The sequence below is a fragment of the Agelaius tricolor genome, unplaced genomic scaffold (genome assembly GCF_023055355.1).
Source record: "Agelaius tricolor isolate 1412-34295 unplaced genomic scaffold, bAgeTri1.0.p SCAF_18, whole genome shotgun sequence".
Classification (NCBI taxonomy): domain Eukaryota; kingdom Metazoa; phylum Chordata; class Aves; order Passeriformes; family Icteridae; genus Agelaius; species Agelaius tricolor.
The window spans coordinates 10,054,958-10,075,816 of NW_027269278.1; the positions used below are offsets into that span (position 1 = coordinate 10,054,958).

The window sequence follows — 20,859 nt, forward strand, 5'->3', positions numbered from 1 at the left end:
GTTGGTGTTCGGTTGGACACCAGACTTGATGATCGCAGAGGTCTTTTCCAAGCTAAGTGACTGTGTAATTCTGAGATGGAGGCCTAGTGAGGGGAACCGACGGCCTCCTGCTCTGCTCTGCTCTGCTCTGCTCTGCGGGCCAGGAGCGGAGCGCATCCCTGCGGGGCTGTCGGCGGCCACTGCGGCCCCAAGCCCACACCTCGGCCCCCCCCATTTTACCGCGGGCCGAGGGCGGCGGGCGCGAAATGGCGCCGCCGTCACGTGCCCGCCGCCCGCGGCCTCGCCCGGCGCCTGCGCTGGGGCGGCGGGGCCGCGGCTCCGCCCTCGGCGTGTCCCGGGCGCTGCGGGCTGAGCGCGGTGCTGGCCCTGCTCTGCCCCTGCTCGGCGCCTCGGCCCGGCCTCACGCTGCGAGGGAGCCGCGCACCGGCGGCGGTGAGCGGCGGGGCGGCCGCGGGGACCGGCCCTTGCGCGGCGGCCGGGGGGGGGGGGTGCGGGACAGGCCGCGGGGGCGGCCCGGGTTGCGGAGACAGACGGGAGGACAGACTGACGGACGGACAGACAGGCGCACTCCGCGCCTGGAGGCTTAAATTCAACCTGAGCGCCCAACCTCGTGAGGGGCTCGGTGTGCGGTGCCCTGGGTTTGTGCCATGCCGAGAGCTCTCACCGAGCGCGGTGCCTGGGAGCTGCTTTCCCGTGTAAACAGCTTCAGCGGCTTGTTAAAGTCGCGTAGGAAGGCTTCAAGAGAACCTATAGAAGTAACGATTGTTTTTCATTCCTGCCGTGGGCGTGTTGGTGGACCCACAAGAAAGCTTTTGTAAAGAGCTGTGCAGCTTTAGATGTTGAGTAAAACGAGGGGTCCTGGGCATGGGGCATAGGGGGTGGCTTCCTTCTAAATATAATGCATCACTGGAAGTCCAATATCTACATTTCACCACCGAAATAGTACTAAAAGTGGCAATGCATTTGTATTTTTTGAGTTAAAATTAATGCAAGCATTAAGATGTTCAGCTGAATGTGGTTATTTTTAGAACTCTGAGGGTTTGTCATAAACGTACTAAAAATGTGGTAAATCCCTTGAGTCAGAGGCTCAGTTTTGAGAAAAAATAAGGACAGATTAAAAAAAAACTAAATAATCCTCTTCAGAAGCAAAAATGCCACCCATTAAAAGTCTGATAAACCCTAGATGAAGAAAAAGCTTAATCTCTGAGCTCATCATCCTGAAGGACTAGATCTTCTGAGAATTCGGCTTAAAATGTGTTTTTTACCTATGTTTTGCACCATACGCAGTGGTTGAATTTGTGGTGGCAGCAGTTTTCCAGGGCTGCCTGCCCAGACTCTGAATTCCGAGTTCCTTAACGTGGTGAGGGGGTGGCCTCGGGTGCTGTCACTGAACTGCGATTTCTTTAAAGACACTATGATTGATGGGACCGGTATTTCAGCCGTGTAAAGCAGGTCTGTAAACATTAATTTTCAGATGTTAGAAAGTTAAAGCTTAATGATAAAGATGCCAGCTTTGTCCCAGAATATTTCCAAGCTTGTTTATTTGGAAGGGTTTTTATTTTTCAGGAACTGAATTTTTGCTGCCTTTGTTTGGTTGCTACTGTTTCTACTAGAAATCTGATTTTATGGTGTTTTATTAATTCCTGTTGAATCCTGGTGTTAAGAACTGGAAGGGAAATCCAGAAATCAGAGGAAGCAGTTACATCTTTGTGGCTTGAATCTGTGATAAGTTTGTTTACACTAATGAAACCTTTTTTTGAACTTAGGTTGTAGCCTGGGTGGTAGTGGACAGCTACTGAAGGCTGGTTTAACAGAGCCACTGCTGACCACTTTTCAAATCCTCCACCAAGCCCCCATGCCACGGGAGAGCTTTTAATGTCTTAATTTTAGCAGAAGTTTACAGCTCTTGGCAGGATAAGTTGCAGAAACAGTTAATTAACTTGATTTTTTCTGAATCCTGTTGGCTTCAGTGCATTTGAGGTAGTTTGAGTAGGATAATGTGCAGCTGTCAAAATACTGGATCACAGGTAGAGCTGTGTGGGGGGCATGCACCAATTTTTGATTCTTTGCTTATACAAATAAGGATATTAATAGATTTGGTGCATCTCAGCAGTTATCAAAGTGTTTAATTTCAGTGACTGTGTTGCTGCTGTTTATCTTTGATAATCATTTGGATAACTACCTTAGATAACAATTCACTGTTGTTTGCATAACAAGCTTGTATTTGATTGCATCTCTGATAACAGTAATATTTTACTATATACATTTCTGCTTACATAAGCTAATATTTGCATTGCTTTGGATGGCTCTTTTGGCCTTAGACACTCAGATGTACATTGGATGTACATCTGATTGAGCTTTTACTGCTAACAGTCACTTCCAGTAACATTTTTTTAATGTATTATCTAAAATTCTGCTACTTATTATCTGCAGTGTAAAAGTATGAACTTCCTTCTCTTCTGAGGGGTCTTGGGACAGGTCTGTTCAAGAGAAGCTCTTTTCCTCAAGGATACTCTTGGTCCTTTGCCTTTTACAGGTCCCATCTCTGTGAAATTCACAAGCCTGCTGAGCATTGTAGGTAGTCTTTATTGACTACCTATATTTGATACAATTATTATTACAAAAGGATATTTCTTTCCTTTCCTTGATTTTCAGATGTCAGTTTACTGTTAGTAATTACTTTGGGCTTTGGCCACATGGAAGAATACTGAAATCCTGAGTTCAGAGCAGGTGGAAGGGTACTCATCCCCTACCCCCATGATGGGGTATGTAAAAGCAATGTAAAGTTTATCACACCAAAGATTTCAGGGTTTTGTTGTGTTTTTGTTGTGTTCCTGGGGGCAAAGCTTTGAATGATTACTTGTTGTGGAAGACTGGAACATAAACGTTCCTGTAATGTCATATTAAAAGAAAACAATGTGGAGGGAGGTAAGAGACTTGTGATCTGAAGGCCTTGCACCTGGCCTTGTGCTGCACCTGGCCAGGTGGCCCGGGCTGTCACCTGCCTGCCAGGAGCTCATAAACAGGGAGGTGCCTGTGGCCTGGCTGCTCTGGTGTTGTCGGGAGCAGCTCCTGCCGTGTGACTGCAGCCAGGCCTGGGCTGTGCACGTTTGTGGTGGGCAGCTGAGCCATGTGGCCTCTGTGTGTTCATCACAGGCCATTAGGCAGCCTTGCCACACAGGGGAAGAAGGCAGGAAAAAACATTTGGGTGGGTTTTTTTCCCTCTGTTTTTCATGACTCTTAGATTACTTTGGTAGCTACGGTGTTGTTTACCAAGTTTCACTAGTAGTGATAATGATAATGCAAATACTGAATAACTTGCTGTTTACATTGTACTATTGACCAGTAAATGTAAATGCAGTTGCAACATTTGTTTCCCATCACTTTTATGCTTAATCTGAGCTCATGTTTCTTTCCGTGATAATATTTGCATTGTGGGATAAGCTACCTTGTGTTAAGATGATCCCCCCTCAAGCTCCTTTACAAAAGCAAGAAAATTTATAAATGGATGTCAATGTATTTCCCCATCATTTTTGCATTGGATGTAATATGAAATTATTTTTTTTTCAAAACTAACACAGGTTTTTGTGGCATTTTATCTGGACAGGAGGGGAAAGCAGACAGATGCATGTGAGTGCCCCATGGCTGCAGCTGCCTCAGTTCACTCATTTATTGCCCATTGTAACTTGGAAGAATTCTTTAGGTAAGAAAGTTGCTTCAAAATATGTGGTTTATAAACTTAATACACTTCTCTGTTGAATCTTTAAATTGCATCTCAGTGTTTTATGCTCTCAGTTATAACGTTAATTTAAGCATTCTGTTTATATGTGGCATTATAAACCTTTTACTTGTTAGACACTGACAGTACTTATGAAAATGAATGCTAGGTGCTGTACAGACTCTGCTCATTTCACAGGAGAGAGAACATGTGATACCTGCAGACTGTGCAATACAAGGCCACCATAAATGACAGATTTCTTCAGGTGCCACCCACAAACAGAGTTTCTAATGAGTATCAGCTTTCTCTTTATAGACAAGCATGACTACTCAGCTCTAAATGTTCTGGTGTGTGAGCTGAGCAGCAGCATTACTTGCACAGATTGCAGTACTCCAGTTTGATTCTGTGTGGAAGATGGGGGCTGCTTCTCATGTATTCATAAATAGTGTATACTACACCTTTGTTAAGCTTGGCAGCTATAAAGCTGATATTAACTGGTAGTTTTTCTAAAGATGATGATATGATCTGGGAAAATCTAGAGTCTTGTCCAATTTTTAAAGAAAAATAGAGAAGTTCAGCGTTGGGAGATTTCTGTAGGTGTTATTACTGGTTGAACACAATACCTGGTAAACATTTTCTGTTTCCACAATCTGTCATGATTTAGTGAGGTGGGCGTTGCTGTTCTTGTAGCTTTCCATTAAAGCATCTTCAGATAATGTAAAATTGGTAACTGGTTTTGGGGGGTTTGGGTCTATTTTCTTATAGTGCACCAAGATACTCTGTCATACTAAGACACAGGATGGTTTCTTCATTAGTATGTGGGAGGACATTTGTACATTATTGATATATTTTTTCCAGATACAGTTTAATTAGCCAAAATTGTTTGTTTACTGTCAAGATTATCATGGTGCAGTAAGCATACTTTTGGAGAAAAATTGAGTAAAGTTTAATGTCAAGAGTCTTTAAATGTCAAAGTATCAGAGGTCCTGTCTTTAAGTGTAACTTTTGATTCACATGATTTTGGTATAGACTGAAAAAACATAGCCTGTATATAGGCTGAAAAAAATTAAATGTTTGTTTTCAAGGTTTGTAGTGTTCTTTGGGTAATACACGAGTGTTCAGAGGTGTATCTGTGTTGTTGCAACAGAGTGCTTATGTGACTAAAACTGTAGATAATGCAAAAGCTATTTTTTTGCCAACAATTACACCTTCCCCTTAGTTAAATGGTATTTTTCAGATAATGTTTGGTAAAACTAATGTGCTGGTTACATTCTGTTGCTCTGCTTCCACATCTGCCCTTGGAGCAGTGGGTTCTGTTCATCTCAGTCTCTGTTCCAGAATTGATGTCAATCTTTTCTGTGGATTTCCCAGACACTGCAGAACAGTTTTTCTTTGGTTGGTGGCTTCACAGGTCGGTTCATCTTCTGGGACCCATCCCTGCCTTCTGGTTAAGGAATCCATGCACACATACAGGATGACTCAACAGTGGGATGGATGTTCAGATACCAGAAAGGTGCTGGTAACTTGACAGGAACCTCCACATTCTTTGGAGGTAGGGCTGTGTGTGTGTGCGTGTAAATCTCTCATTTGAATGCTGCCTGGTTTATATCACATGGGACTGTCATTTAGCCAACTTTGGTTGTGCTTTAAAATACACACTGTTCACAAGGATTCAGAATGAAATAAGTATTCTTATTATTGCAGTAAATATTGGGGCTTCATGTTTGTTAAAGTGTTACAATGCATAACCAGTGGTACCGTTTTCTGGCTTTGCATCCCATGCTGAATAATAGGAATTCATTTTGCTAGATATAAAGGACTGTAGTCTAGAATACTAAACATAGAAATTCAGGAGACAGCAGTTTCTGAAGGCTGTAGCAACAAGAACAAGTTCTGGCCAAATTCCAGCAGGCAGAGCATAGATGCTGTGTATACCAGCAATACCACCATGCTGCCTCTCTTCCTACCTCTGGAGTGCTGCTTCTGGTCTGTTGCTTGACCTGTTGTTTAGGGAAATGCCCTTTCTGGTTGTTCTCAGATGTCAGAGCTTCCTTGTGGGAGCCAAATCAGCACCCATGAAGTTCAAGTAAGTTTCAAGTAAGATAGGAGAAATTTCCATTTTTATCAGAGATTGATCTTTAACCAAGATGTTGCAGATCTGCATGAGAACAGCAAGGAGAAGCTTCTCAAACAATAGGATGTGTTCAATTTCATTTTTTTATTCTGGACTTTTGCTTTAGTAAATAGCCAAGTCTGTAATTCCTCTGAAGTAGGGAGGAAGAAAAACAAGCAGCAGGTGTATTTGACTCAAAAGGTATTTAGCCTTTGCTAAATTTAGCAAGGCTATGATCAACTATGAGAGAGAGTTTTGTAATGGTTAATTACTACATCCACACTTAATGGTTTGGAATGCCCATTTGTTGTGTGACTTAAAGTAGTCTAAAGTCATAAAACGTGGTTGTGTAGTTGATAACTTGATGGTCTAATAGCAAAATGTTTATTCATGCTGAGCCTGCATCTTCATTACAGTAGTAACACTGTTAGTGTAAGCCATGTGTCTACTCAGGGAAGAAAAACTATTATTTAATAGAATTTGAAGAGTGTTGCTGGTTTATCTGTCTGCATATATTGCTGATGGAAATTTAAATAGACTGGGTGAATATGTACAACTGCTAAAATGAATTCCTTGGTGATTGAGATAATTTGTCAGGAAGTCAAGCAGTAGTTGAAGCTGGTCATATGGACAGCCCGTAATAAATTGGCTGTATTTTCCTTTCCAGTTTCTCAAAGAATGCACATGCTTTTTTTTTCATAAAAATGGAGTTTATCAGACATTCATGAGCCAAACAGATCAGATTTTATAGGTTAGGGAGAATGCCAGGTAAATTTTTGAGAGGATAGTATGTATTTTTGGCAGCTGTTTTTGCAATACATGGATTTGTGGTTGTTTTTTTTTTTTTCTTCCTTTCCCCTTCCCCTCCATAATAAAGATACTATGGAAAATTTTCAGTCTAGAAAAAGCAGGCTTTGGGGGTTGCCATGGAACCCCCACAGTAAAAATAGATAATAGGCTTTGTTTATCAGTAAAAATAGATAATAGGCTCTGTTCTTTCTTGAAAAATGCATGGTTTGAGAATACTCACTTCACACAGGTTGGGAAGAGAGAAGGTTTGGATCAACATCTGGTTAGTGGGACATTTGAGAAGGGGCTTCAACCTCTGTGAAAATGAAGTGGCAAAGCCAGTTGTTGAAAATTGACTGAACAACAGAATTCAGTCTAGAATGGACTTGGTTAGGTTGAACTGCTTCAGCCTGTGAAAGCAGAGCTCTCTTATTATGCTGCTCTTCTGAGCTCTGGCTCGTGAGGCAGACATCCCTTGCTGAACCAGATCTGTGCAGTTTGCTGATTTCCAAGGTCACTGTCCTTCTCCTGCTGAAAAACAGCATGTGAACCTCAGTTACTTTGCCCTGCTTTGATAGGTGGCCTCTGAAGTTTTTTACTGTTAGTTATGCAGACACTGCATTATTTGGGAAAAAAAGTAAACTAAGGAAGGTGGGCAAAACTTTTCAATCTGACTCTTCTGAACATGTCTGTTCCAAGTTTATCTGTGTTTAAAAAAGGAGTTTATGAATTAGGTTTTTAAGTTGATGAACCTTTTTTAGTTACCAACCTTTAGTTGATAAACCTTTTTTAGAGATCATGAGTAGATTCCATAGTTTGTCAACTGAGTTTAAATTTAAACAATCCATTTTCTACTTCTAAATTAAACAATCAATTTTCTACTTCTGAATTAAATTACTTTTAAATACTTCTTGATCCCTACAAAATGCTTTATGTACTATGAAATACTACTACATGAAACTACACATGGTAAATTAACAAGTCCAAGTTCTCTAAATTAACAACATCCAAGTTGTACAAAATAAAAGGTGTTGAAAGAGAAGGTCCTTGCCAACATCTGTTCCCTGGATATTGACATATGGATATGCTTCTTTTCAAAATAATGTGCTGTATTTAAATGTTATTAACTTGTTATTGCTTACTGTGTTTCCACTGGCCTTTCTCCTTTCCTCCCATCATCTTCTGTGTTTTTCTAGAGACCTGTTGTACGTGAGACCTTTCAGAAAACCTGTGTAGTTTGAATACCTTGGATTGTTACATTCTGAAACTTTCACCATGAAGAGAGCTGGGCAGAAGGTGATGGCTGGAACTGAAGCTCCTGGAACATCACAGACAAGCAAAAAACAGAAAACTAGTTTATGTGACTCAGGGTTTGGGGACTCTGACCCGTGCACCGCCATGGACTGGGGCAGCCTTCCACACCACGTGATCCTGCGTGTTTTTCAGTTCCTGACTTTAGTGGATAGAGCCAGGGCATCTTCTGTTTGTCGAAGGTGGAATGAAGTCTTTCACATCCCAGATCTCTGGAGGAGGTTTGAGTTTGAACTTAGCCAGCCAGCCACTTCTTATTTAAAGTCTACACATCCAGATCTCATTCAGCAGATTATCAAGAGGCACGCTGACCATCTGCAGTACGTCAGCTTCAAGGTAAGCTGTGGCTGAGCTGTGGGTCAGTGCCACGTCACTGAGCACGAGGGATGCAGCTGTTCTGTGTCAGCTGCCTTAAGGGTTGTACCTGGCAAGTCAAATGTTTAAAAATGCAACTACTGCAACATTTTATTTCCACCTGTGCAGACAGTTTCATCCAATTTTGTACACTCTAACCTCTGCAGAGGTAAGAAATAGTGAATGTGGTGTGAAACAGAGGTGGAAGGTGAGGCAAAGTAAGAGATTTGTTCACAGTTATTCTTCAGGCTTACAAATTTTGAATCAGTTCATTATTTAAGATGCAAAAGTGTTGTCCATGTAGATAAAATGGATTTGTTTGCTGGAGCAAGGACTTTGTCAAGTCTTTTTTGGGCTCTAAAAATTGGCATTTAAAAAAAATGTATACACATCACTGTGTGTTGTAGCACCAGTACTGTTACAGTATTGCAGTAACATGAGGTTATTTGAAGACAAGACTTAGATTTAAGGTTTATGTTCATACTAGAATTACCCAACAGTCACACTCAGGAAAATTTTCTAATAGTAACTTCCCTGAACTCTTTCTGGTCTTGAAATTTTCAGTCAGTGTTGCTCTTTGTGCCTGTGATGATTGCAGTCAGGAGCTGAATAGATGTGGAATCTGCAGTTTTGGGTATCCATGGTGCTGTTTTCTAAATAATACTGCAGAATGACTTCACTATTTTTAAATTGCTTTTATAGGTTGATAGTAGTACTGAGTCAGCAGAAGCAGCCTGTGACATCCTTTCTCAGTTGGTGAACTGTTCTATCAAAACACTGGGTTTGATCTCTACAGCAAAACCAAGCTTCATGAATGTCTCTAAGGTAAAGTTTTACAAACTGTAACTAGCATTTTTTAATTCACTTCTAAACCACTCTAGCTTTCTTAATGCTCTGTTCTTAAGTTGATGGCAATTTTATGAAACAGTCTCTAGTTACTTTGTAATAACAGAATAATTACTTTCTGGAAAATAAAGGCCATTTCTTTTTTTTCTGCAGAAAAACTCCAGATACTTCAGGCTCATCATTGTATCCAGTTTTCCCTGTAGTTATCAATGTATTACACTGAAATGATAAATCAGAGTAGACAAATAATGAGTGTAAGGTTAATTTTGTCACATGCAGCAGCATGTTTTTAAAGAAAGATCCCCTCTGTTTATGTTGAAATAATTCTTTGTTACATGAAAAAGGGGATCCATGGGAAGTGTTTATTTTTGTACTTTCTGCCTGTGTAGAATGTGAGGTCAAAGCCCTGAAGTTTTGCTCATCTTTTCATAAGAATCTTTTCCCTCTTTCAATTTCTCTAAATAGGCTCATTTTGCATCAGCACTGACAGTAGTTTTTGTGAACTCCAAGTCATTATCATCAATCAAGATAGATGACACACCCCTTGATGATCCTTCCTTGAAGGTTCTTGTTGCTAACAACAGTGATACTCTAAAACTACTAAAAATGAGCAGCTGTCCTCACGTTTCACCTGCTGGTGAGTACTGAATGCATGTGAAAAATGGAGTTGTAAAATATCATAATTGACTTAGTCTTGAGTTTGGACGGTTGGAAGGTGAAGAAGAAGGTTGTTGTTAGTGAATGAGTTGGGTTGATGAAGGTGGGAGTGCTACTCACTTGATGGCATCCTCTGGAATCCTGGGGATGTTGTTTCATTTTCTCCAGCTGCTTTGCCACCTCTGGTGATAGGCCTGGAGGAGGAAAAGCCTTCAAAATTAGTGCTAGCCTTTCACACAGACTCAAAGGATATGATGTTCATTGCTGTACCATGTGAGGGTAACCAAATGGCTCCTTAATGTGTGTGCAGATTTGTAAGCTTAACTAACTGCTGTTCTTTGGGAACACCACAGAATCCCTGATCCGTGGATCAGCCACTGCTTGGTGGGATAAAGGAGATTATAACAGTTGTCAGTAATTGTTTTGCAGAGTGCTGAGAGTGGGTACAAATTTCAGAATCCTGTGGTGTTAGACTGTGAGTGTTTCCAGCTTCCAGAGTGCCCTCATGTGTCCAGATCTGGGACTGGTGACTTTCTCAATGGTTGGTGAAGGACTCACTTCAGAATACAGCCTTGCTGAAATTTCAGAGGGCTTCAGGATCCCTTCTCACTTTCCTTTCTTCTTAGTGCTAGGAAAAGGGAGTCTGGGTCTGGTCTATTTATTTATTCTTTTCTGGAGTCCACAAGAGAGGACTTAATCTGTGTTTTTCATATTCCAGCAGATCAGGAGAAGTTAACATTATTTAGATGTTAATTCACAGAAGGTTGTAGCTGTTAAACTGAGTAGTGGTGATTTAAATAGTTGAAAGTTGAAGGAATGAGCATTAGGGAAGGGAATGGCAGCAACTTCAGCTGAATCTGACTTGATTTCAGTTGCTCCTTCGAAGCTGGGGAAATTCTGCATAGGGAGGGATGAAGAGGAGATATGCAGATCCAAGATGAATGTGACTTGTGTCTTTTACTGTAAAGTGTTAATGGCCAGAACTCTGTAAATTGTTCTGGATACCTGGAACTTGGGCATTTCATGGGGTTTGGATATAAGCATGAAAACTCAAGCCAACTTTACAGAGAGCAATTGTGCTTATATTCACTTTTCATTTTAGAGAGTAAATTTTTTTGCTCCTCAGGCATTCTTTGTGTGGCTGATCAGTGCCATGGACTTAAGGAGCTGGCTTTGAACTACTACATATTAAGTGATGAACTGCTGCTGGCTCTTTCCAGTGAAAAGCACGTTGATCTGGAGCACCTTCGCATTGACGTCGTGAGTGAAAATCCCGGACAAGTTCAATTTCACACCATTAAAAAACAAAGCTGGGACGCTCTTGTTAAACACTCCCCCAAAGTCAACATTGTCATGTATTTCTTCTTGTATGAGGATGAATTTGATGCTTTCTTCAGAGAGGAAACACCTGTCACACACCTGTACTTCGGCCGTGCAGTCAGCAAGGCCATGCTGGGCCGCATTGGCATGAACTGCCCCCGGCTGATCGAGCTGGTCGTGTGTGCCAATGGGCTTCAGCCTCTGGATGATGAACTGATCCAGATCGCTGAGCGCTGCAAGAACCTGACTGCCATGGGGCTGGGGGAGTGTGAGGTCACCTGCAGAGGTTTTATTGAATTTGTCAAGATGTGTGGGGGCAGGCTTACTCAGCTTTCCATCATGGAGGAGGTGCTGATTCCAGATAGTGATTACAGCTTGGATCGGCTCCATCTGGAAGTCTCCAAACACCTTGGAAGAATGTGGTTTCCTGATATGATGCCCACGTGGTAAATTCTCTGTGTGGATAAAATTGTGGGAACGGGGTGCTGCTTTCTATGCAAATAAAAAAATATAAAAATCAAATGTGAAAATTTTCTTCCAGATTTGAGTTTTTCTTCCTTGAGAAAACCTCTATTAGACTAACAGCAAAACACTCTAAAATATTAATTATATATTGAAATAGAAAATAGATTTAAGTGTACTTAACGGTTCTGAAAGTATGTCTGTGGTTTACAGGTGCTTTAAACTTCAATGAATTTTGGCTTCTCTGAGCTTCAGTTTAAACATTCCATTTACTTTAAAGTGGGTTTGGGCTTTGGGGTTTTTTTTTATGTCTTTGTTTACTCTTTCTGATCTAGTCAGAAGAGAAGCTATTTTCCTTTAGGAAATCTATCTGTGGAAAGCTGGATAAAACTTTGAGTACAGTATTATTTGTCATGATGTTTTATATAGCTATTTTTTTAAATAATTCATGTTTTAATTGTAAAAGCTTGTATATTAAAATACACTATCCCAGGTTAATCAGATGTAATCTACCTTAAATTCATGGCAGTATAATAAAATGTTAATAAGCTTATGCCTACAAAAAATTTCCAGCTTTAAATTGCACTTTAAGTAATTTTGTCAGATTACAGAAACTAGGGAATGCATTGTACAGTATGTTGTTTTTGTCTTATGAGTTAAAAGGATGAGAAAGAGATTTTGTTAAAATTACTGATTATAAGTTTGGTTCTAGATTGATTGCTTGAGTGATTAATAAAGCACTTTGGAAACTGTCAGGACAATAAGGAATAGCTTTGGATTTGGGCTCACGTCTTTGTAATCAGAGACTGATGTCTGAATGCTGTTCCATGCTTTCATTGCTGAGAAATAAGAAAGATTTCATGAATGTAGCTGGTAAGAAGGAAAGATCAAAGGCAATACAATTGTCTTTGATCAATTTCTATTTGGAATCAAGAATTTATAGCACTTAAAATTGTCACTTAGAGGACTAAATGGACTGTAGTAATCTCACTTGTTTCTTCCAGAGCTTTGTGTAAGCCCTGATTTCTAGAGAAAGGCTTGTTGAAAGTAATCCTGAAACTTTTATTTCAGGACTGTTTAATACTTGTTGCTATTAATTGTTTTTGAGACAGAGTGTATTATATTTATTTTCTTAAAAGGGGAAAGGCATGGTGAGTTGATGTAAATTAGAGTATGTATTTTTGTGTTAACATTTTGCACACTGTAAATGCATTGTATATAAATTTTTGCTGTAATGATTTTGGTGCCACACTTGTTGCATCTTCCTATTGATAATGAGAAGTCTACAAGAATTTGCTGGGGGTGGTTGTCAGTGTCATGGCTTAACCCTGGCTGTCAGCTGAGCCCCTCACAGCCAGAGGGATGGGGGAGAGGATCAGAAGGTAAAAGTGAGAAAACTCATGGCTGGACATAAAGAATTTAGTAGTAAAGCAAGAGCCACACAGGCAGGCAGCCCCCAGCAAGGGAATCCATTCACCACTTCCCTCAGCCATGTCCAGGAAAGCAGGGCTCCATCCCCCATAAACTGCCCCCTTCCTCCGCCTTCCCCCAGCTTTATATGCTGAGCCTGATGTCACACAGTATGGAATGTCCCCTGGGTCAGCTGGCCTCAGCTGTCCTGTCCCTGTCACCTCAGGCTGTGCACCCTCAGCCTCCTGCCTGCTGGGGCAGTACAGGACACAGAGCTGGTCTGAGCTCTGTAGGCACTGCTCAGCAAAAACATCCCCGTGTTACCAGTGCTGTTTCCAGCAGAAATCCACAGCTCCATTCTACTCCTGTGACACAAAGGAACTACCCCAGCTAGAACCAGTACATTCACAGCAGAGAATAAGTGAGTTTCTTCCCCACTTCCACAAAACAGCAGCTCAAGGGTTAAACCACGCTTTTCTTGGACACGTTTGTTCCCAGCTGGAAGCCCAAGGATTCAAGGTTACACACACCTGAGTCAGTAATGCTTTATTGCCTGTTGCACAGTAAAGAAGCATCTGTCTGACTCTGGTTAGTAGAGGCTGTGAGCTGAGCACTTCCATAATCCAGGGGATTATAATTTAAACACAAAACTGAAATATTTCCAAACAGTATTTAGTTCAAGATGTGTGGTTTGCTTCAAATGGAAATGGAATAAAGTGGTTTAACCCATGCACTAGACTCATCCATCTGTTGCACCGAGTCCTCTTGGGGTTCTCTCCTAGAAGCAATGTATGTGACAAGCCTTGGGAGAGACTGGAGCATGGCAAATTGGTCATTGTCATTTCACCTTTGTGTCTGAAAGCTGATTTCTGATCTGCAGACCATAAAATGGAGTGTGGACAAAGCTCTAGCCAACAGAACGGTGTTAGTGTATTTATAAACAGTGCTGACAGAGTTGCAGTTCAGGGGGAAACTCCTAAAAGGCTGCTTTGAATATTGTCCCCCTCTCAGTCCCTCTCACAAAGGCAGTGTTTCTGTGAAGCCATGAATCACAGAATCACTGAGGTTGGAAAAGACCTTGAAGGTGATCAAATGTGGCTGTTTAATATCAGCTTGTTCCAGCTCCAAGCTTCCAGTTAAATAGGCCTGTATTGATGAATGTTGGGATTTTTTAGAGCATTTGTTCTCCCTGATCTGAACAAGTGAGGCCAGCTGGTGCTTGGGGGAGAAGCTGACAGGAATGTGCCTTCTCTGCCACAGGAGGGAGTGAGCACTCTGCATTTTAGCTCATTTTTCAGACTTTGAGAAAGCTTATAGCTAGTCATTGGTAATTTCCTGATTCTCTGGTAAATGCAAATTCCAAGAAAAATTCAAATCTTTTTTTGTTTTGTGAGTCTCTGTTGCCATCCAACAGACACTGCTTATGTAAGGCTCAAAATATTGAGTAGGTGATAGCATAAACTGTAGTGCATGAGAAGAAAAACAACTTTTGGATGCTGAGATGGATTTATTTGGAATTTACTGTGTTTCCATTTCATTCTCTTTGCCCTTTCCCCCTTTCAAGGTTGCTTGTAGGGTCCGAGTGGTCGCAGTTCTCAACGTGAATATGAGATGTGATCCCAGGAAATACTCTTTGCATTGGCAACATTCTCCCAAGGACTTGTCCCTTGGAAATTTGACCACTGTATCTTATGGGATGGATACAGAGTAGTTTTACACAGAACTCTGGTAAAAAAACAAGAGGGAAAACCTCAGATGACTGAGGAGCATTTGTTCTTCTGTACTGTATTTCAGAAATATTAACAATGTCTGTCTTGTCCTTTGCACGGAGATAGCAATAGTGGAAATACTGAAATAGCAGCAATACTGTGGTCATAAAAATTAGGTAGTGGTTGAGGTCATTGACTTGGTAGAAGAGGGAAGGCAAGGAGAAGGTGGGAATTTGTGCTGTAGGAAAGGGAAAAGCTTGAAGACATTCTGCAGAACTCAATTACTTGCATTGTAGCAGGAGCAAAAAGTTCTGAATGTAAGTGGATAGAAGAAAACATGGTAAACTACGTGGCTAACTGCAAGGTAATGCATCCTATATGAGCTCAAACCAAAGAAATATTAAATGACAGCTAGCTATTTACCTGGTCCCCTGATTTGGACTCCATCATCAATGGCATTTCCATTGTGGAAGAATTTGATGGGCCCAGAGAGCTGGCCAGAGAAGGGAGCGTACACGGTGGCCCCGTCAGCACAGATGACATCCACGGCCCGGTGCTTCCCTTTGCCATTGCGTCTGAAAGCAAACACATCTTTACAGAAACCTCTGCTCGGGCCCAGAGCTGCAGAGGGGGCTTAGGCAGCACATGGGGACATCTGGAAATGGGCTGTTAGGACAGAAACTGTGTCAGCAAACTGGCTGAGGGGTCTGTAAAGGTGTAGGTGAGGTAGTGTCATGTAAGGGTGGATGACCTGTTAAGAGTTGCAGAAAAATGCCTTTCTTCCAGGTCTTTAAATAAAGACCATCGAGTCTAATAAAACCATAGAGTCACAGAAAGTGTGGCTGTGTGAAGGACATCAAGTCCAACCCTCCACCTGAGTCAGGAGTGTTCCCAACACTAGGTCAGGTCAGGCATGGCTTAGTCTGATAAAAAGCTCCAAGCAGAGAGATGCCATGAACAATGTGGGCAGCCTAAAAGTTTCTCAAGTCCAATCCAAGCCTTCAAAGCTGTAATTTTTATGCGACCTAAGCAAAATTTTAACTCTTACTTCAGTGGAAGTACAAGGAAACCCCATGTGTTCCAATTATTGTATTACCTTGGAGCTCCATAGTATCCACAGCCATACTTATCACAGCCTCTTATCTCATTGGTAGGGTTCCCAGAACACACCGCAGCCCAGCGCCCGTCCTGTTGTGGCAGTGGTGGAACATCTTTGAAACACAGAATACAGCACATCAATGTTAACTTCTAGATTGTTTCATCACTGGCATGTTTGCAACTGCTGTGTTTGATTTGCAGTTAGGTAAGAACATGCTGACATTACATCCCATGCTTCTAGTTGGATTTTTCTCCATAAAATTTGTAATCCTTTAGGAAATGTAAATGGAATGTAGATCTAAGCTGGATGGTAACATTTCTAGATTAGGGTTATTTCATAGAAGAAAATGCATTAAATACAAAATTTCAAAAAGAGTATCACAAGTCCTGGAGTACAAATCTACTCTGTTCTGAGTTGTGCTTTTTGGTATGGGATTTTTTACCAGGTGTAAGCAGATGAGTAGGATCAGAGTGGTCGCAGTTCTCAACGTGGATATGAGAAATAATGCCAGGATATACTTGTTGCATTGGCAGCATTTTCCCCAGCCGTTCCCCTCTGCGGATCTGGCCGTGGTACCGGATGGGGTGAATGCAGACGAGCTTCACACAGTAACCTGGGAGAGGGGGAGAGGAAGCTGGGTCAGGAAACATCAGCTGCATCTTCTCCTGGGGTGAGCAAGCAGCATTCCCTGCCAGCCTCTTACTGGACACTGTTAGGATGAAGCAGAAATGTAGTCGAGGTACCAACAATGGTGAAATCAAAATTACTATATTTGCCAGGGCAAAAAGGGAAAAGGGTGTTGGAAAATAGAGACAGGAAAACATCCTCTCAGCAAAACTGAGGATATATTTCCGGTGCTTTATTTTTACTGTTTCCTATTTTTTTATTTGGAGTTGTTATTTTCCTGCTACCTTTTTTCAACTCCTTTCTTCCCTCCTCTCCAAGAAAAGCATAGGAAAGGGCTACATCCTGCTGGTGCTGTGTTCCAGTATTTCAGCATACTAGAGAGGATGTAAGACTAATGAACACTGTGCTTGAATTGAAGAACCACAGAAACCTCGCTCAAGTAAATAAAGTGATTACTTGTGCACATCTCAGCACACCTGCTGTTAATTACTTGCCTGATCCCCTGATTTGGACTCCATCATCAATGGCATTTCCATTGTGGAAGAAGCGGATGGGTCCCGAGAGCTGCCCGCTGAAGGGAGCGTACACCGTGGCTCCATCAGAGCAGATGACATCCACACCCACGTGCTTCCCTTTGCCACTGTGCCTGCAGGCAGAAATACATAATTAGGGACATCTCTCCAGGTTAATGTTATGTTTCAGGTGGTCACTTAATGCAGGATGATAGCTGGAGCTTCTCTAACAAACATTTTTTACCTGCAATGAAATTGAACAGAAGTAGCAGGTTTGAAGCATCTTTTTGTTGTTGTTGTTGTTGTTGCAAATTGTTCACATTACTCTGACCTTCTTCAGAGTGAGATGAAATTTCAAATTTGAGCTTATTTTTTACTTGCCCAGGTTCATAGGGTATTTCAAACTGTTACGGAAAAGTACCATTTTATCCCCAAAAAGCATGTGTGCCATGTAAAATAGAATCTTGGCTGGCATTTTCTCACTTAGAAATTTGAAAGTTGCATAATGAAGATGAACCCTTTTAGAGTCTGGGGAGAGGAGATGACAAGAAAATGCGGGAGTCGTTCTACATATAAAAGCATTTTTTCAGAGAAATATAACCTGTTGTTGTATAAGGTCCCTACTTAAAGACAGTGATGCTGACAGATTTTTAGTTTGTGTAATTGAATCTACTCAGCTTCCTGTAAGCTGTTGCTGATTGTTGGTTAAATTTCTAGAGTATAAGCAACCAGACTAAATGATACAAATCCTTGAAATACTTCCATTTCCTTCACTCTGTCTATAATTCATGTAACAGTCCTGCTCTTTCACCCCTGCATCTGTTGTCAGCAGTGGTTATCACTGTGCTTCTGTAAGATTGAAGGAAAATCCCAAAAATCAGCAAGAGGTGCTGCAGACAGCAGTATCCTCTCATTTGGAGTGTCAGCTCTGTGTAGCTGTATTCTCTCTGGTGCCTGCACATTTAGTGTAGGAAAGCAAGGTGACCCCTGGTGGCCAGGCAGCAGTGTCACCTGTCAGCTGTGTTACCTGTCAGCTGTGTTACCTGTCAGCAGTGTCACCTGTCAGTCAGACATGTTACCTGTCAGCAGTGTTACCTGTCAGCAGTGTCACCTGTCAGTCAGACATGTTACCTGTCAGCTGTGTCACCTGTCAGCCAGGTGTGTCACCTGTCAGTAGTGTCACCTGTCAGCTGTGTTACCTGTCAGCTGTGTCACCTGTCAGCAGTGTCACCTGTCAGGTGTGTCACCTCTCAGCAGTGTTACCTGTCAGCCAGGTGTGTCACCTGTCAGCAGTGTCACCTGTCAGCAGTGTTACCTGTCAGCCAGGTGTGTCACCTGTCAGCTGTGTTACCTCTCAGCTGTGTCACCTGTCAGCTGTGTCACCTGTCAGTTTTGTCACCTGTCAGCAGTGTCACCTGTCAGCAGTGTTACCTGTCAGCTGTGTCACCTGTCAGCAGTGTTACCTGTCAGTCAGCAGTGTAACCTGTCATTCAGGTGTGTTACCTCTCAGAAGTGTCACCTGTCAGCCGTGTCACCTGTCAGCAGTGTTAGCTGTCAGCAGTGTTACCTGTCAGTCAGCAGTGTCACCTGTCAGCTGTGTTACCTGTCAGCCAGGTGTGTCACCTCTCAGCAGTGTCACCTCTCAGCAGTGTCACCTCTCAGCAGTGTCACCTGTCAGCCAGGTGTGTTACCTCTCAGCAGTGTCACCTGCCAGCTGTGTTACCTGTCAGTCAGGTGTGTCACCTGCCAGCAGTGTCACCTGTCAGCAGTGACACCTGTCAGCCAGGTGTGTCACCTATCAGCAGTGTCACCTGTCAGCTGTGTTACCTGTCAGCAGTGTCACCTCAGCAGTGTCACCTCTCAGCAGTGTCACCTGTCAGCTGTGTTACCTGTCAGCAATGTCACCTGTCAGCAGTGTCACCTCTCAGCTGTGTCACCTGTCAGCAGTGTCACCTCTCAGCAGTGCCACCTGTCAGCAGTGTCACCTGTCACATGTGTCACCTGTCACATGTGTTACCTGTCAGCGCCGAAATTGCCGCAGCCATATCTGTCGCAGCCGCGGATGCGGTTGGTGGGGTTCCCGCTGCAGATCTGTGCCCAGTGCCCATGATGCTGCTGGGGTGGGTGTGCATCCAGCTGCTTGGTGAAAACTTCACATGGAAGAGAGGAAAAACAGGAAAAAATCAACCATGTTCTTAGTCCAGTGCAACAGAAAGAGTTCAGGTACAAAATGTGGTGTTTAAAGGCAAAGACATGAGCTCTGAGGAGTTTGTCGTTTCAGAAGCTGTAGGTAGAAGGACATTCCACAACCTGCTGTAGAGGTTTGACCAGTTTTTCCTGACGTCTTTCTTTAAGGTATATACACCAAAAAGAAAGCAAAGCTATAAATAAAGATGTTTAAAAATAATTTGTGAAATAAATAATTTTTACTTTCTAATGGTTCTGGGTTGATGGTTGGACTTGATGATCTTAGAGGTCTTTTCAAACCATAATGATTTTATGATTCTTTCTGAAAGCTTCAACTACTGCAATATACGTCTCTTAATGCATACCTAATTCCATATTTTATAATAGTCATAACTGTCCACATTACCATCATTCCTCATAAAACTAGAGGGAAAAAATCCCTCAGCATTATTTATGTTCAAGTGAATTTCAATAATCCATTACTGCCCGCCTAAACCCAGTGAAGCCCAGCTGCATTGCAACAATCTCAACTCACCAGTGGACACCAAGCTGACCAGAGTGACCAGACTGAGAGCTGGCATTTTGGGGCCGTGTCACCTGTGTTCTTTGATCCAGTCAAAGACATTGAACAGCTGCTGCCTGAGGTATTTATGTGCTTTTGAAAGCCCAGGTCCGTTGTCTTGGCCAATCAGTCTCAAGCGAAGTATTACAGCTCCAGGCTGGTGGTGTTGCCATATTGGGCACTGTGGTGGTCTGCAGGCTCTGACAGTTGTTAAAGCTGGTTGGGAAAGATGGATAAAATAATTGGGCTCTTAACAGTAAGAGAGAGAAATGACCCCACATTTCAGGAAATTCTGGTTGAGCTGTTTCTTAACACCTTTTCTTCCCCTTCCTGAAGAAAGGTCACATTTAGGCCAAAAATGGTAGGAACCACAAATGTGGTTCAGAGGATTGAGCTGGAGGGAAAAGGTGGCCAAAGCTCCAGAGTGGAGGTCACCAGTTTGTCCTTGGCTGCTCATTTTTCCCTGGGTGTTTGTGCACACCTGAGCTTTGTGACTGAGAGCACAGGAAGCATTTGGCATTCACTTGTTGAATATTCACTTGTGCAAAGAAAATCAGATGCTTTTGCCTCGAAACATTTCTTTTTTTCTGGTTCAGCTGAAATTGTCATTTATTTCACTTAAATCCATGAAGTCTGATCACTGAAACCCTGGGTTTTTAACAGTGTAATACTTATCAAAACATCTTCAAGTTCTGAAACAACATTTGCACGTTGCATAGGCAAAACTGACCCGGAGTTCAATAATTCTAGGTTTTAAAGTGATGCCTTCAGTATCTTCTTGGTTTCAGCTATTGTACTATAAATAATAAACTAATTGTACTTTTTGTGTCTGGTAATCCTTCAGAAAAGTATTAGATTCTCTTTACAGACATGTCTTGGATAATATGAAATTTAAATGAGTCGTGGTGCTTTCACATAAATTATTTGATATTTCAAGTTACAGAAACCTCTAGAAGTCCCACAGATTTTATTCAGAGAAGAAACAGATGTGTCTCTGCCCCACTTCCAGTTTGCAAAAGCATCTGTACATTGTGTTTTCTGAAAGCCTTCATGGAACAAGCAGTTGGAGACAAATTTTTCACTTGCATTTCCAAGCTTTTCTTTACAGCCAATATTTAATCCCCAAACAATCTTTTCACCCTCCCTGGGGTTACAACAAGTGGTTTGGCTGGTTTTATCCCTG

At 42.1% G+C, this 20,859-nt stretch overlaps 2 protein-coding genes across 4 annotated transcripts; one reads left to right on the forward strand and one right to left on the reverse strand.

Annotated features, from left to right (window-relative positions):
• The first annotated feature begins 274 nt into the window (after positions 1–274).
• LOC139597682 (F-box/LRR-repeat protein 21-like) lies at positions 275–12,808 on the forward strand. Of its 3 annotated transcripts, XM_071443250.1 has the most exons (8): positions 281–432; positions 1,288–1,452; positions 3,608–3,703; positions 5,130–5,270; positions 7,817–8,267; positions 8,988–9,110; positions 9,597–9,768; positions 10,915–12,808. In XM_071443250.1, exons 5-8 carry the CDS (start codon positions 7,896–7,898, stop codon positions 11,556–11,558), a joined length of 1,311 nt encoding a protein of 436 aa, XP_071299351.1. In that variant the 5' UTR covers positions 281–432; positions 1,288–1,452; positions 3,608–3,703; positions 5,130–5,270; positions 7,817–7,895; the 3' UTR covers positions 11,559–12,808. The 3 variants fall into 3 exon arrangements, with proteins under 3 accessions (XP_071299348.1, XP_071299350.1, XP_071299351.1); XM_071443247.1 differs by lacking the exon at positions 1,288–1,452 and having other exon boundaries at positions 275–432; XM_071443249.1 differs by lacking the exon at positions 1,288–1,452 and having other exon boundaries at positions 280–432; positions 3,582–3,703.
• A 1,675-nt stretch (positions 12,809–14,483) lies between these two features.
• Positions 14,484–19,695, reverse strand: LECT2 (leukocyte cell derived chemotaxin 2). Its single transcript, XM_071443790.1, has 7 exons — positions 19,650–19,695; positions 18,945–19,077; positions 16,910–17,061; positions 16,231–16,401; positions 15,786–15,900; positions 15,113–15,264; positions 14,484–14,705 (listed from the first exon to the last, which is right to left on the reverse strand). The coding sequence occupies exons 1-7, from the start codon at positions 19,693–19,695 to the stop codon at positions 14,515–14,517; spliced, it is 960 nt and encodes a 319-aa protein (XP_071299891.1). The 3' UTR covers positions 14,484–14,514.
• Between the last annotated feature and the right edge of the window lie 1,164 nt (positions 19,696–20,859).

Bases quoted from the DNA above. Each gene is read 5' to 3' on its own strand.
- LOC139597682 (XM_071443247.1), top strand. From the start codon at position 7,896: ATGAAGAGAGCTGGGCAGAAGGTGATGGCTGGAACTGAAGCTCCTGGA. The intron at 9,111-9,596 runs GTAAAGTTTTAC...TTCTCTAAATAG, and splicing joins GCTTCATGAATGTCTCTAAG to GCTCATTTTGCATCAGCACT. The intron at 9,769-10,914 runs GTGAGTACTGAA...TTTGCTCCTCAG, and splicing joins TCCTCACGTTTCACCTGCTG to GCATTCTTTGTGTGGCTGAT.
- LECT2 (XM_071443790.1), bottom strand. From the start codon at position 19,695: ATGCCAGCTCTCAGTCTGGTCACTCTGGTCAGCTTGGTGTCCACTG. The intron at 17,062-18,944 runs GTAACACATGTG...TTCTGCCTGCAG, and splicing joins GGCAATTTCGGCGCTGACAG to GCACAGTGGCAAAGGGAAGC. The intron at 15,901-16,230 runs GTAAAAAATCCC...TGTGTTTCAAAG, and splicing joins TACTCATCTGCTTACACCTG to ATGTTCCACCACTGCCACAA.